A 12,302-nucleotide genomic window follows, 5' to 3' on the forward strand; every position below is an offset into this window, starting at 1 on the left:
AATTCGCATAGATATCGATATCGGGGAACATGAAACAGTGCACAACAAAGCCCTCTGAGAGTCACGGACCTGGCCGCGGCGGAGCCTCATGATGACCCCAGACCTCTTCGATTGTTCCATCCATCCGTCTACTCTAGAGTCCATGTATGATAGCATCCTGCAGCCATGTGGATATATTTAACCACCAGCTCCCTGGAAACTCCACACGCACGCACATCATACGGGCCGAAGCGAGACGTGCGTGCGTGCTGTGGCTTGCATTAGTAGACCTGTACCTAAAGTATGTATGATATTCCCTGCAGAGAAATGTTCCCGAAATCTGGGCGCGGCCGGAGAGCAAGTATGTAGCACATAAGTAAAGCCACGGCTAGGCCTCGCCCGTAGTTAGAGTACAGTTGCCCCTGCGGCAGGCAGGCTGTGGGGCAGACAGACAGCCGTGGAGCCGAGTATACCTACGAATAGAATAGAATACTGCGATCCTCGGGAAGCGGGGTGTGTGTACCTTGCTGCCACAATCGCCGCTGCCCCGCCGTCGCACGTACGATACGAGAGGTACGATAGGTACGAGAGGTACGATAGGTTCGAGAGGTACCGTTATGTAAACTCAGACATAAGCACGTTTGGTGGCTGCCGCTGTACATACCTTCAAGACATACCTTCAATTATACCCACCTACAGACTACAGTTGAAAACTCTAAAATAAACGTGCTGCTCAGCCGGCGAGCTACTTTTAGGTATCGGTATCGATCAACTCAGACGCTGCGGCAGGTACGTGGGTTTGTGTGAGCGCGGGACTGCCAGACTAGACCGGACAAGAACAGAGGAGTCATGGCTTTTAGGTTTTCTGTGTTTCTCGTCTGTCAGATCTCAAAATACCCGCCGACTACGACTCTTTTTGTGGACGTTTAAGCGATCCCGGACTCTGCAGAGCTCATGGTGGGAGTGCGGGAGTGTCTGTGTGCCAATGGCTTTTGTTTGTGGCGCCGTTTGTTATCCCGCCAGAGCAGCAGCAGCAGCAGCAGCAGCAGCAGAGAAGCAGAGAAGATGCTCAATTCCCGAGAGCTCGAAAGAGCTGGCAGGTTTCGCGGGTCGGGATTCGGTAACTTCCCTACATTACTATGATAGTAGCGACCACCTCGACAATATCTACGAGCAACGAGCAACGAGCAACTTGCCGGAATTAGAAGTGGCGTGGAGTGCAATGGAGTGTCGGAGGCATCCCATCCCATCCTCAAGGCTCAAGGGGGAGGGGATGATCCTCCACAGTCCACATCCCACTCGGTACCGTTGCCAAGCAAGCACAGTCGACGTACTCCATGTACTCGAGTACTCTATTCCGAGCGAGCATATGCCCCCACTCGCTTGCCGTTGCTAAATGTGGACCGAACCGTACCATCGAAACGTGGCGGAGCCCTTCGTGTCTACTAGTACATGTTAAGTACGGTATTTGGGGGCCGGTCATGGGACAGCACTCGGTGCGGAAACTTTTTTCTCTTTCATTTACTTGATACCGTACCTACGGTACCTGTTGCTAGGACAACGACAACGACAACGACAACGACAACGGCAGCGGCAAGGGCAGTCACGTTAAATCGCAGATCGCACATCGATGTAGAGTAGAGTAGAGTGTCTGTACTCCGGATCCGAGTCCTGAATACTACTTACAGACTACTAGTACTGACCTGGAGTAGCGGGGCAGTTCCCCTCCGCCGCCGGAAGAGCGTGCTTTAAACGGACGGCTTCGAGATGTTCGAAGTTCGAAGGTCGGACCCTTACGAGCCACAGTGGCAGTGCATACATCATACAGTGTGCATGCATATTTACTACGGTAGTGGTGTATGTACTATATGGGTGTACATATGGGTGGGTGTGTGTGTGCCGGATACATATGATGAACCACCTTTCGGATACTTTCTCGGAGAGATCGTGGAAATATCTAACTATACTGCATGCATAGTGCACTAGGTCACTAGTAGTTAACACCATATTACTGTCACCGCCGGACCACGGTCGCTTGTGCGTATGATGTACCTACATAGCGCGGTTGTGTAGAACTTATGTGGTGGTGGGGTGCGGAATGGAAGTGTACTACTACTGCTAACTGGTACTAGTACATACTCTATTCACCGGAGTCCGGAGCTCACTGCACGCCACACAGCACAGAGGACGTTTTGGCGCTACGGGTATGTAGCCAACGAACCAGGTAGGTAGCCCACGGAGTTGGAGGTGATGTGTGGATAGCCCACGGAGTTGGCGGTGATGTGTAGGCTAGGTATGTATCTGGCCACCTACCTTGCTTGCAGCTATTACCGGTACATAATTAGGTAGCCGATGCTTCGAGTATGATGCACGTACCTCGCTACATCCACGGACTCCCGTGGCAGCGGTTGCAGACTCACAGTCTACCTAGCAGCGTTATCTCCTATATATGTACGGACAGCGGAACCCCGTGGCACCGGGGTCCCTCCCTGGACTCTTCGACTCCTCGAGTACGATGCGTGGGTGATGCGTGCGTGGTGATGTGTGATACCCGCCTTGCGCTAGAGTTACATATACCTGGTAGTAGTATGGAGAGTATATACTCCCACACGGAATCCGGTGGTACTGGCAGAGTACTACCCAGCAGGTATGCATGTATGGGTGTAGATGTAGAGTATGGAGAGCATGTATGATGAACCGCAGGTCCGCAACTGCGTGTGTGTGTGTGTGTGTGTGTGTACCCGTGTATGTAGCATACCTAACCTACACACTCTAATTTGCGCAAATCGTTGGCGCGATCATGGGTGGTGCGACCCGCCGACCCCACGGGCCACTTTGATCTTTGAACGTTGAACTCTGATCGTTGAACTTTGATCTTTGAACTTTGAGCACCCACACGCCCACACGCCCACACGCCCACACCCCGCAGAGCCCCCAGCGGCTGTCAGTCAGCACGAGCTTCGCCCCAATCCCGCCTTGCTCGATAGAGTCGATGGAGTCGATAAATACTCTACTCTAAAGAATATTCCCCCTCCCTCGGTTGCATCCTCCTCTGCAGCGTACATACACCCTCCAACCGAAAACGAAAGACGAAACCGAAGAAACCGGCCCCCAAAATCGAAACCGGCTCATCTCTAAAAGTAAGTAAGGCTGGCCAATGAGACGAGAGAGAAGCAACGCTAGCGGACTAGCCAATCGCACTCGGAAGGAAGCCGCTAACTACATAGTAGGTAAGTTAGTTGGATGGATTGCACGGATGGGATGGATGGATGGAGGGGATCTTTCACAGGCGAGCTTCTTTCCCATGTATGGAACCTACTGACCGAGCCGCGCGAAATAATTGTCGACGCTGGTTCTGAGGGGCGGCAGGGAGTCAGGGACAGCAAAAGCCGGCGACGGACTGGACAGGACCACCTACTAGTAGAGAGTAGTAGACGGATCTGCGGCTCCGTGTACTACATATAGTACCAACATACCAATTTGGTTAGACTACAGTCCAATGCGGCGATATTTTCCCTACCTAGAACCTACTCTATGTAGAATCTAGATATCCCACCTACCCACAATCCTAGATATCCCCAACGTCCGTGCGTGCGTGAGTAGACGACCAACTGTCGCCGCATATACTACTGGTACCGATACCACCGAGACTATAGTATAGGTAGGTAGTCTGGAGTCGTGGGTAGGAGTTCCGAGTTGGACCCCCCTTAAGAGTCAAGATGATTATGGGGCGAAACTGTAGATGGAAGCTACATACACAGACACACACGTGCAAATATAGTTAGCGGGTGGCCGCCGTTGAGACCCGTTGGCCGTCGTGAGGATGTAGTTAGCACTTAGCACTCGGCGGAAGTCCGAAGGATCGATACATGCGCTCCCCTTAGTTACTAGTACTGTAGTCTTGGAAGATCAGAGTCCACTCCTCACGATTAAACTCCAATGATTAAACAAACGAACAAACCAACAAACAAAATAAGGAAGAATCGATTCCAGCAGCAAGAGTTACTCAGTATTCAAGACGGGGGGCTCTGCGACTCTGCGACTCTGCGACGTGTGAGACCAACTTCCCTGCACCGTGACGTGCTGCGTCCACTGATTACGGCATATGTATGATAGAGTATCCAGTGGGTAAGGCGGGACTCGAGAGCCTCATGCGGCTCCTCTCCTGACGTCCCTTCCGTTCACCGGAGGGGCAACCCTATGTGGTTAATCAGTGCACAGCCAAAAAAAAAAAAAAAAGAGGCTCATACTTCTCACACCTACATTACTTAACTTAGCGTCCAACTGTGCAGACTCCAGATCAGATCAGATCCTGAGCCGCTAGCGTGATTCGCTGTGAGAATCGTCCAACGTGCGAGGAAAAGCTAGAGAACTGGGTGGTTGACTGACTACCGTTTAGTTATTTCGGTACTTGCGTGAGTGTGTGCGTGAGCAAACCGGAATCGCGACCAGTGGCCCGCTCCCGCCCGCACACCCGCTCACACGTCGCAGGCTTCTCCGATGCTCGGCGGTTGATGTTCGCTGGATCCCCCAGACACCATCTGGAGTAGGTTACAGTGGCGGCCGCTGCTGTGCTGACTGTGGATGGCACCGAAAGAGCCTCCCCCGCGATTGGCCTGCGCATGTGGCTGCATCGGGCCGTCAGCCAATTGCGACGATTTTAGTCGGTACTGTCATGTACTGTACTGTGCTGTCCTTGTCCTGTCCTGTCCTTGTCCTGTCCTGTCCACCGCCACACTTCGCATTGGCGAGTCGAATCGAGTGCCAGCTGCCTCACCCTTCAGAACGCCTCGTCTGAAGTAGGTATCCTACGTGGATCGATGGAGGGACCGCCCCGACAACCGTGTCTGTCGACCAAAAAACGTTGGCGAAGGAAGCAGAGGCACCTCCTGCTTTGAGAGTAGACTGGGCCGCAAGGCTTAGTATTATTACTTGGAAGAGAATGAAGATGACCACCACCACCGCCGCTACCACCACCACCACCACCACCGCCGCTACCACCACCACCACCACCACCACCACCATCCATCACCAAGATGGGCCCATGGCTGCTCGAGCCCATCTCCCTGTGCGCGGCGTACCATGGCCCAGAGAGAGACCCTGGCTATAGTAACCACTGTGTGGGAAAGGAAATGTACAGGCAGCCCGGAGATCCGCTACCAGCCCTAGATGTTACTGAGCCCCTTCCCTCCCCCCTTCAAACGCTAGCTACTGGGGACTGAGCCCCAATCGGCATGCAAACAAGAATACATACTTTCCATTTTTGCAATCGGGCAAGACACCGAACGGGTGGCCCTGGGAAATGCTTTCTGCTTTTTGCAGTCTGCTTTCCGCTCCAGCCATCTGCGGACGGCCGAATGATGGCTTCGGTGATGGTCAGAGCTCCCCAAGTTCGGCTTCATCCTGCCTTCCCCCACAAACCCGTTGCTTGTTCCACCATTGCTTTCGCGGGGGAGGGGAGGGGATTAATCGATCCCCCGCCCCACCCTGCCCCGAAAAAGCGAACTTGATGTGGTCTGCATGCCCGAGAACACAATTACCAAACAGCTGGAATCCCATTCAGCGTCGAGTCCGGGTCTGCAACTCGAAGAACCTTCAATGATGTGTGCATCTGTACATATCAGATGTACAATACATACAAACCACATACGCTGGGCGGCGTTGGCTGCACCCACCCCTCAAGATGATGACGACCCAACCAGGGCGGTAATTCGGGTTTTGCTTTCTTTTTTCTTTTTTTCCGCAACTCACGCTTCTCTGTTGGGCTAAGTAAGCAGTACCGTACGTACCTGGTTAATTCGCGAAGACCTGCACGCGCTTGCCTTGCATACGTTGGGAGCTCGTCAGAACAGTGAGAGGAGAGGGGCCGGGTCACTAGATACATCGAGCTTGTATCACCCTACCAACCAGTTGGTCCGCCTACCTACATATAACGTATGGCTCACCTGCTGTTGCCGTGAGCTTGATCCTTCACTTTTGCAGATTCTACATACAGACTTCAGCTTCGGACTTCTCTCTCTAACTATCTCTCTATATATCTCCCTGTCTCTCGGATAATTCCCCACAACACTTGATCTGCTACCAACACCACTTCACCTGCTCCCTACACCACTTTACCTACTACCTCCAAATCCCTAGTCCGGCAGCTTCAAACAACTTCAAACAACAGGATTCACAGTCTGTAAATATCAGACAATGGACCGAGAGCCTACAGAGCAGCCCTCAGAAGGCTACTGGCCCGGAACACCGCTTTTCGGCACTCCTCAACCGCCCAGCGAAAAATTCCAAGACGACTCATACACATCATCGTCGTCCCAGCAGCAGCATGGCGGGCACCACCACAGCCAGCAGCAACGGTACCCGCCGTGGTTCCCGCCATCGGGAGTATCCCAGTGGATGCCGGAGCCATCCGACACACTGTACCCGATGGCGCCGCAGCCACCAGTAATCTGTGGCGGCGGCAACGGCAGCGGCAGCAGCCGCTCGAGCTCGTCCCGCCGCCGCGTTCCAAGCCCCATTGGTAGTCCCAGCCTCATCGCTTCGGAACAGGACGAGTACGGCCGGTTCGTCTGCAAATACGCCGAGTGCGACGCAAAGCCCCAGGACCGCATCTTCACCCGCAAGAGCGATTGGCGGTATGTTTCCCCCCACCCCCGTGTCATAGATGACATGAGATCTTCCGTTCCCAGTGCTGATGTCGTATTGGCTACCTAGCCGGCATTCCGATAAGCACACTCGGCCGTATAGGTGCACGTACTCCACGTGCAAGGACCTAGCCGGCTTCGGCTGGGTAGGCGGCCTGAACCGTCATCTCGAGGAGCTCCACAACAGCAAAGCCCAGCACAAGTGCCCGTACACCGAGTGCAAGCGCCATGTCAATGGCTTCTCGCGCTCAGCAAACCTCAAGAACCACATGCGGAAAGTGCACAATGTTGGCAGCGAGAGCTGCGGCGGCGGCGGCGGGGGATCCGCCGCTCCCTCGGAATTGGCCGACAACAGCTGCGGCGAGATCGACTCGCCTCCTCCTCCTCCTCCTCACAGGGAGGCGAAGCGGCTTCGCCGCTCGGATCGGACAGAGGACGAGCTCGTCAGGGCGATTGGCGAGGCTGAGATGGCAGTCAATAGGGCCAACGACGGCATGAGGACCGCGAGACAGACGCAACTGGATTGTATGGTGCATCTGGAGACGCTCAGGGCCGAGCTCGAGGATGGTCGGTCTAACTCTTCCGCTTCTGTTTCTGATTCATTTCCTTATTCTTCGGCGTACTACGGTGGTGGCGGAGGTGGTGGCGGGTGTTTCAGTGGTGGTGGTGGTGGTGGTGGTGGTGGTGGTGGTGGTGGTGGTGGTGGTGGTAGTGGTGGATACTTTCAGTCGTCTCCTACGCCGTCGGTGGCGAGCTACTACGGCACTGCGGCTGTTACCGCCTCGCCGCTCTTCTACCCAGCGTCCCTTTCTCCGCCCACTCCCCCAGCAGAGTCCATAGCCTTCTATTCTCCGGGTCCTCCCTCGTGGCCAAATCACTAATTCGGTGGCCGTCTTGTCTTGTGGGAATAGTCTATCTAGAGAAGCAAGCGAAGGCACTGGTCTACGACAGTTGATGGGCAGGACAGGAGTCTGCTGAACAACGGAGATGACCGGGGACCGTCCTCCCCACTTCCCTCCCTCCCTCCCTTTCCGATCCCTCCTCCCTCCTCCACACCTTTCCATCCGTCCACCACGTTTCTTTTGTCCACCACATTTCTTTTGTCCACAGCATAGTTAACCGGCGAATCTTTGTTTTCTGTTTTCTGTTTCTGTGTTTATTTTTACCTTACTATTCTGTTTTCTGTTTTCTATTTTCTGTTTTTCTTTGGTGCGGGGATTGGGGTTGGGGATTTTCCTTTGTGGTCTGGCTGGCTGTTTGGCTTATTTGGCTATGGGTGAGTATGTAGGGGGGGAAGGCAGGGATGGAAACGGTACCTGTTAGACTGTGCGGTTGTTTGTTACGATGCAGGGGAAATGGGGGCAGCGGGGAGTGGGGGAATAAGGGGATGGTGGAATGGTGGAATAGGGGAATAGGGGAATGGAATGGTGGAGTTGGATATTGGATATCGGGTGGATGGATGGATGGATGGATGGATGGATGGATGGAGGAACTCCTGTATGGTGGTTTGATATAGGGATGGATGGAAGTTGGATATGATATGCGGATGGGAATTATGGGTATCACTCTGGGTTTTATACAGGTACTACGGATAGAATTATGGGTATCACTCTGAACTTTGAAGTATGTACGGTTACCGGTACGGATTGTAGAAATTTGGCCCCTCCGGTTTTGGGTGTGCATATATGATATGTACCTAGGTGCCGTAGATGATTCTTGCGATATACGGAAAGGAAATCCCTTCCCTGGCAGGCAGTCAGTCAGTCCAGTCAGTCAGCATGCCTTTTTCTAGGGTTTTCTGCATGGGCTCAAAACACACCTCGCAGACAAACATCCCCTACGCATACCCACCTACTTAGTCATGCAGCTGCTGTTTCCAGTCAGTCGGCCAGTCAGTGACCAGCCAGTCAGTCTCGATAGTTAGCCGCCGCAAGGGGGAGGGGATGAAATGGCCAACAGCACAGCACAAACACAACACCTACTCTAGACGTGGAGGGGTACAGGGGATATGGAAGAGAAGGGGGAAGGATCTGTCGACCTCACCGGATCGAAATATCCATTCGAATTTCCTTCACAGAGGGCCGGAGGACCAGAGTCGCAGACGATCACCCTACCATATCCACCATACCATATCCACCATACCATACCCACCATACCATACCCACCATACCATACCCACCATACCATACGTATGGATGAATAGATAGATGTAGGTAGTATGTACTCCAATCCGACCAGATGGTCGGTCACTGGACGGTCACTGGATAGTCACGGGATAATCACGGGGTAGTCACGTGATCTAGCAGGAGCCGGCCGGGGTAGGCATGGGCGGACTCGGCTAATCCCCAGGTCGGGGCCACGGCAGGTGCACGGTGCGGCAAGTCAATGGCACGGGCACGGGGGGGATTTAGTTCTGATCCCACTCTATCCACCTTACTCTATTCTCTGAGGGAGGGGACACGGACGGCAGAGTACAGCACTGAGCACCGCTTTGTGGTTGATAATTGGTGGATTGGTGGTGGTGGTGGTGCTGGCTTACCACTGACCACTGACCATCGAATACCGTACTGTGCCGTCCTTTCTTCTTCTTTTTTCTTGTTCTTTTTTTTGTTTTCTGTTCGACACAGAATTTCTTGATGGAATTTCTTGCATATGATTTCTTGCCTTGCTGCAGGTTGCTGCGAATTGCTGCGAGTTGCTAAACGGCCCCCAGGATGTTTGGTTGTTTAGCCAGATGTCGTGCATGCGAGACTCGAGAGATCCCGGCCCCCGGGTACTACGGTGGTTTCGGTGATTTGGGTACTGGTAGGTCAGTAGGAGGCAAGTAAGAGGTAGGTAGGAGGTAGGTACACACTCCCCGCTGCCCTGAGTTGATACTACCCATTCCTCCCCGAGTCCTCCGTGCGTCGGGCTTACCGAAGGGTTAAACATCGTACCCGTGGTCCCGTGGCCGGAGGTTGGGGGTCGGCGGGTCGGGAGGTGGTGGGGAGTGGTGGGGAGTGAGTGTTGGGGGTGGTGAGGTGGGGGAGAGGGGGAGGGGGATATGAACCCCTGCCTCGTCAGTCATGGATGATGGAACAGGGTTCCCACACACCCGTACTGTGGAATTCTATGTACTCTATGTAGGGTGTGCATAGTAGAGTACTGTAACCAGATGTAACTAGTGGTATGCACAGGATATATATCTCCGAAATCCCGCCGTGCCTGGGACCAACCGTGCTAGGCCGGGAAAGGCCTGTGAGTCGTAAGGCCAGGACACAGTAGTTACTAGTACTAGATAGTTGTAGAATAGAGTACACAGCACACGGAACACAGTGCCTTGTCGGTCTGTCGGGCTGTGTGGCTGTCTGTCCAGAGTATCCGTCCAATTATTGCGAGGGGGGTGCTGGATACTGGTTTAGGGCTGAAACATCACGGATGGTGGTGGTGGAAGTGATGGATGTGGTGGTGGTGTGGACACTCCACCTTCCACTCCTCCAGAGTCCACCAAAAGTAGAGTAGTTATTACCCACCCATCACCCAGCAAGAACATACGATACGATAGTCAACCGTGACCAGGAAATCGTAAGTCCCCCGGCCAGTCGGAATGTATATACGCACACACGCAGGCCCGGTATCCGGTCTGATATGTATGTACAATGTACAATGTACGGTACGGTACGATGGTTGCATGTGTTCCCATGTACGAACGGACGGGTCACGGGGCGCAAACCTCGACATTCTGGAAGGATCAAGCCTGTTATTCGGGTTCGGCGAGCATCACCGGCGGGCGACACCTACTTGTAGTGCTCAGGCCGGATGTTGCTGGCGAAAAAGAAATAATTGCATCCAGAAGATGGTCTTCCGGAATCCGGAAGATGTCGGCCTTCCGCTGCCGTTCGTCGGCCGTGGAGGAGCGTGATGTTTGTAGGGCTGGGGCCTGGGCTAATCGAAGGGATGTGCGCGCAACGGTCAGTAAGCTTATCAACGATCATATCCTGGCCGACAAGCTGGTGTGGGGGAAAGAAAAGGAAAGCTGGGCGGTGGGTGAGATTAGATGTCGTCGTTTCGGCGGTGTGTAGTGGGAACGAGAGTGAGAATGAGAGGGTGAGAATGAGAGGGTGAGAATGAGAGGGTGAGAATGAGAGGGTGAGAATGAGAGGGTGAGAATGAGAGGGTGAGAATGAGAGGGTGAGAATGAGAATGGGATTGGGACTGGGCGTGGGCAATGGGAATAAAAAGGAAGGTGAGACTGAGAAAGGAAATGGGCGTGGGCAATGAGAGTGAGAATGAGAGTCAGAGTGAGAATAATAATTCACCGGCGTCACATACCTAGCTCAACTCGACGGGACGGCCGCTACACTCGAAGCGTCTGACGAGAGTGCTAGGTTAATGAAAGCGATTGATGCTGCCTCGTTTTCTGTACTCCAGAGCACTCTGCTCGGAGTCGACCGACGATACTACTAGGCACTAGACACGAACAGATCTCCTCGATTCATGCGGTAATTCCGCCAAGCAGAGTAGAATAGAGTGCTTACTCATGACTACCGGGTTTGTGCTGGCTGGCTGGCTGGCCGGTCCTTGAGATTGTTGTTTTATCGATATACGGTATGGTAATTTGATCTGTATAAACCAGCCACAATCCGGAGGACACCCCGCAGTCGTTGATCCATAAATACGGATAGCTGTCAGAGTCCAGACGAGATTTTGAGTGTATGATATCCCGACAAGTGCCAAGTACACCGGTATCACCAAAACGCCGAGCACCAAGTAGCTGGCTACACTTGAGGAGCGAACGGTTGCACACGGTAATGCGATCATTGATGATTGCACTGTTCAGCGGCCACTGGACCAGTAGTCTTTCCCCAAGGCTAAACTTATCATTCGATCTTCCACCTTAGTTATCGAGTACATGCCAGTAACAAAGTAGGCATGAAATCACCGGTGGTCACTGGTGTGGTGGGTTCGGTCCAAGTGTGCTCATCCTCTCGTTGCTAGAGAGTCGTGTGGTTTTTGGATGAGAGTTGTGTTAGGACGGTTCTCAAATCCAGACATGTAGGTGGCGAGGTGATTAAGGAGCTGTCGGTGAGAGGAAGCGAATGTGATTTTACTTAGTAGTGGGAATCAACGTTGACGGGCATGGTGGGGTTGACTACTTAGTCACATATCACTTCATAGTAGGCTATATGAAGCCATTGAGGCAGGTGCTTATCCAAAGTCGGTATAGTATAGTGGTTAGTACGAAGCTTTGTGGTTCCAACAGATCAGCTTAGACCCATGTTCGATTCATGGTACCGACAATCTGAAAATTTTTTGCCCTTTTTTCTGCTGCCATCACTCGCACACTTCAAGAGACGGATAAGTGACGAAAAATAGAAAAAATTTAGGTAGAGAATGGTCAGCAGCGCGCATCACACATGGGAGGTTCAAACCACCGAGGAAGATCAAGACAGTCGACCCAATTCCCGGGAAATCCCCGAAGCAGCTGGCCGCCCGGTACTACCAACCGAAGTCGGGACATGCCCTCACGGCGACCCACAGTCATGGGCGGCTGGGTACTGTTTCTTGTCGGTTGCGATCCCAGTTGTCCCAAAAGAATAGTACATCACTCGCTCTTTGACTCCCGTTGTGGTATGCTGACTGTTGGTCCGGAAGGAATCAGGGGAAGCAAACGTCACACCAGCCAGCAGAGTCCTATTG

The 12,302-nt window shown here is 53.2% G+C and overlaps 1 protein-coding gene and 1 non-coding gene across 2 annotated transcripts; both read left to right on the top strand.

Moving 5' to 3' along the window:
- Positions 1–6,174: 6,174 nt before the first annotated feature.
- On the top strand, positions 6,175–7,504 carry BZA05DRAFT_443865 (uncharacterized protein; the record flags this gene model as incomplete). The annotated part of the gene is made up of 2 exons (XM_051486873.1): positions 6,175–6,614; positions 6,694–7,504. 2 exons carry the CDS (start codon positions 6,175–6,177, stop codon positions 7,502–7,504), a joined length of 1,251 nt encoding a protein of 416 aa, XP_051340868.1.
- Positions 7,505–11,819: 4,315 nt separating this feature from the next.
- On the top strand, positions 11,820–11,902 carry BZA05DRAFT_t125. The gene has a single exon. It is a non-coding gene; the product is annotated as a tRNA-His (tRNA).
- The last annotated feature ends 400 nt before the right edge of the window (positions 11,903–12,302 follow it).

This window comes from Tricharina praecox (genome assembly GCF_024521635.1).
Source record: "Tricharina praecox strain CBS 144465 chromosome Unknown BZA05scaffold_8, whole genome shotgun sequence".
Lineage (NCBI taxonomy): Eukaryota > Fungi > Ascomycota > Pezizomycetes > Pezizales > Pyronemataceae > Tricharina > Tricharina praecox.